Raw genomic sequence first — 3,256 nt, 5'->3', positions numbered from 1 at the left:
TTCGTAAAATGTCTTAATGCTGCGTACACACCAAATGCAAAGCATCGCGTTCCTCGCTCTTGATTACTCGCAGGATTTAACTTTGCACATAGACGTGTTTGCGGCAATCCCACCACCCAATTCACATCATTTGCATAACCCTACGTGAGTTTGTGTCTTAGCATTGACTATGCAATTTAACTACTCGCGCAAATCGTATTCGCATTTGGTGTGAACGCCCCATTGTGCTGTGAACACACCGAACGCGAAGCATTGCGTTTCTTGCTCTAGATTACTAATTTTTTGCTTGAGTTTAATATTTTCAGATTAAACGTGTCTTTGCGGCAGTCGCGCCGACCAATTTGCGTCATTCAATCACCCTACGTGAATTTGTGTCTTTGCATTGACTTTGTATTTTATCTACTCTCACAAATCGTATTCGCATTTGGTGTGAACGCCCCATTGTGCTGTGTACACGCCAAACGCGAAGCATTGCGTTCCTTGCTCTAGATCACTCTTGGGATTTATCTTCATGTCATACAAATTTTTTTGCTCGAGTTGAATATTTTCACCTTAAACGTGTCTTTGCGTCATTCGCATCGGCCCACGCAAGTTCGCGTCTATGCATTGACTTTTAATAATCTGCTTGCGCAAAATGTTGAATTTGCGTTTGGTGTGTACGCCCCATTAGGCCATAATAGTTTTTTTGGATGTTCCATAATGACACCGATTCTCTCTCTCTCTCGTTTTTTTTTTTTACAGGTAGGACCTTTTTGGACAAAGTAGATCGCTTAAAATTGGCTGAAATTGTAAAACAGGCAATTGAAGAAAAGACAAATTTACAGGACTCCCAATAGCAACTTCTTTTTGTACTGTTTCATATAATTGTCATTAGGTAAATGACTTGGAAAAAGTCTTTTTGTATCAAATCGCAGGTCTTTTTCCATGGTCCTGCTGTAGTCCGTTGTATATCTGTAGGAGAAGCCGAGGTGTTGTTGGTACAGTTTGTTTTCACTACAAACTGCAGTAAAGAAATGTGTTTTGAAAAAACACAGCAGTTTTATTTATGAAAACCAGAAGGAAACGATCAGTTTTTAATTGCTCTAATGTGGTGGGCATTAACAAAATGCTGTAATGGATCATTTGAAGGCCACTTCCAGACTTCAGCGACAACTTCTCAAGGAATGAATTGAAGTTGTCAGGATGCTCACTAGACACTTTCTTGTGGAAATTATGGACAATTCTGTACGGATGAGACCCAGTCTCGGAGTTGCCGTGAATGATGATGATGTGATGGGAAAAGGATGCATCGGCTCTGCTTAATCCGTGGCTTTTATCATTGTTGGGTTTTATTTTCATATCGCAATCACTGGAATTCAGTTCATTCAATCATTTCAGATTCAAACCTTCATGCATTGAACCACAGATCTTTGATTTAAAGAATGTAGTTATGCATGTCAGTGCTGAACAATGCAATGTTGAATACATTTCACATCTCGAAGATTTTGCTTTATTTGATGCACACGATTACATTGTGTAAAAAACATGACCTCAAAATAAACGCAATTTTGGATCATTTGCACATCTGCGTCTTCCAACATGACATGAGATGTTTACATTGGTATCCAGAGAAAGACACGTGTGTATGTGTTGATCAATCAGGTGTTTATTCATGATAATAAATAAAATGTACATTTCTTTATCATTTACAGGTTTTATTGTTTAGCTAGTTGTGTAATGGCACGTTTAATTAAATAAGGCCTGAATGTTATATTATTATATCTCAAAACTTTTTATCTCCGTCTGTGTTAAGGATCTCTTTGAATCGTCTTTTTCTTTCAATATTTTCATTCACTTTTTTCCGTTTTTCTCGTTTTTCCTGTACGGATTCCCGCTTTCTTCTCAGCAGTTCGCTTTCCTCGCCGTTATATTCAACCTCCAGTTTCCCGCGTAAAATCTCTCGAGCCAGTTTCCTGTTATGCGTCACGGATCTGGTTTGGTGACACTGCAGGGAAAATATAAAAAATAGAAATAAACAAAATTGTGTTCACTGCATGTAGCTTTTTTATTGCAAATTCAGAAATGTCATATATGCAACTTTGCATATATTTCATAAAATGTATTAAAGGTGCAGTGTGTAAATTTTAGCAGCATCTAGTGGTGAAGTTACAGATTGCAACCAACGGCTCAGTCCACTGCTCACCCCTCGCTTTTGAAACGCATAGAGAAGCTACAGTGGCTGCCCCGTGGAAAAACATGTCATCAACGGAGACAACTTAGTAAAAAAAGTTTGCCCTTAAGGGCTTCTGTAGAAACACGGCGACACAAAATGGTGACTTCCACGTAAGGGGACCCTCAGTGTATGTAGATAAAAACTTCTCATTCAAAGGTAATAAAAACAAAACGGTTCATTATAAAAACGTCTTTATACACCCCTGATAATATAGTTTTGTATATTATATTGCATTTCTGTCAAGAGATCCTTTTAAAAATTACACTCTGCACCTTTAACAATACATCCAAAGTCATCTGAACAAATGGAAGAGAAGAGAGAAAGGAAAAAAACATTAAGAGAATAAAAAATAAAAACAAGTACCTATTAATTAAGGTCAGTAAGGTACATGTAAGAGTTCACTCGATGTAGCGCAGTGCAGGCCAATCGGATTATGACGTCAAAGTATCGCGAGAGAATTGCTCTCGCGGGACTTTGATTTCATACGCCGATCGGTCTGCGCAACACCAAGTAAAGTCGAACACTACTAAATCTAACCGTATGAGATTACATTTTATTTAATCAAACTGATCCTAGGTCCGCTCACCTTCACAACTATGCCCGTGGGGATGTGTTTGAGCACCACACAGTTGCTGGTTTTGTTGGTGGCTTGTCCTCCGGGTCCTGATCCCCTGACGAACTGTTCTTCCAGATCTTCTTCGTTCACTTTAGGAAGATCTATTAAATCTTTTTTACCAGCAACTAAAACAAACGGCCATCTCAAAAACCGCCTGTGCCATGACAGAGAAATCCCGCTAATGTCTCTCAAGAACCTGAGATTAAGGAACAGCATCGAAGACATCTTCCTTTATTCCAGTCCCATTGAAGGTCTCGGACGAAGGTCTGTTGTATCATACATAGATATTGTATTGTACGTGTATCTTAAAATAAAATGTGTAACATCATACTGAGACCAAACGACGTGACATTAATTGTGAGAAGTTTTTTACTATCAATATTCCATGCGCACTTTTCTCCACCTTTCTTCTTCTATTTTATTTTGTT

The 3,256-nt window shown here is 38.5% G+C and overlaps 2 protein-coding genes across 2 annotated transcripts in view; one reads left to right on the top strand and one right to left on the bottom strand.

Moving 5' to 3' along the window:
• The window catches only part of mapkapk5 (MAPK activated protein kinase 5), a 12,254-nt gene extending 10,570 nt beyond the window's left edge, over nt 1–1,684 (top strand). The window contains exon 14 of the mRNA XM_065284075.1: nt 742–1,684. Coding sequence (XP_065140147.1) covers nt 742–836 — 95 coding nt within the window. The 3' untranslated portion in view covers nt 837–1,684. The remainder of the gene's footprint in view (nt 1–741) is intronic.
• mtrfr (mitochondrial translation release factor in rescue) lies at nt 1,624–3,256 on the bottom strand. Its single transcript, XM_065284076.2, has 2 exons — nt 2,799–3,256; nt 1,624–1,984 (listed from the first exon to the last, which is right to left on the bottom strand). Exons 1-2 carry the CDS (start codon nt 3,051–3,053, stop codon nt 1,763–1,765), a joined length of 477 nt encoding a protein of 158 aa, XP_065140148.1. The 5' UTR covers nt 3,054–3,256; the 3' UTR covers nt 1,624–1,762.

This window comes from Paramisgurnus dabryanus, chromosome 5 (assembly GCF_030506205.2).
Source record: "Paramisgurnus dabryanus chromosome 5, PD_genome_1.1, whole genome shotgun sequence".
NCBI lineage: Eukaryota > Metazoa > Chordata > Actinopteri > Cypriniformes > Cobitidae > Paramisgurnus > Paramisgurnus dabryanus.
Note: the sequence above shows the minus strand (reverse complement) of the source record. Positions and strands in the feature narration are given on the sequence as shown.

Excerpts from the sequence above, each read along its gene's own strand:
- mtrfr (XM_065284076.2), bottom strand. The coding sequence starts at position 3,053 with ATGTCTTCGATGCTGTTCCTTAATCTCAGGTTCTTGAGAGACATTAGC. Across the intron at positions 1,985-2,798 it reads CCACGGGCATAGTTGTGAAG|TGTCACCAAACCAGATCCGT; the intron begins GTGAGCGGACCT and ends TTTTCCCTGCAG.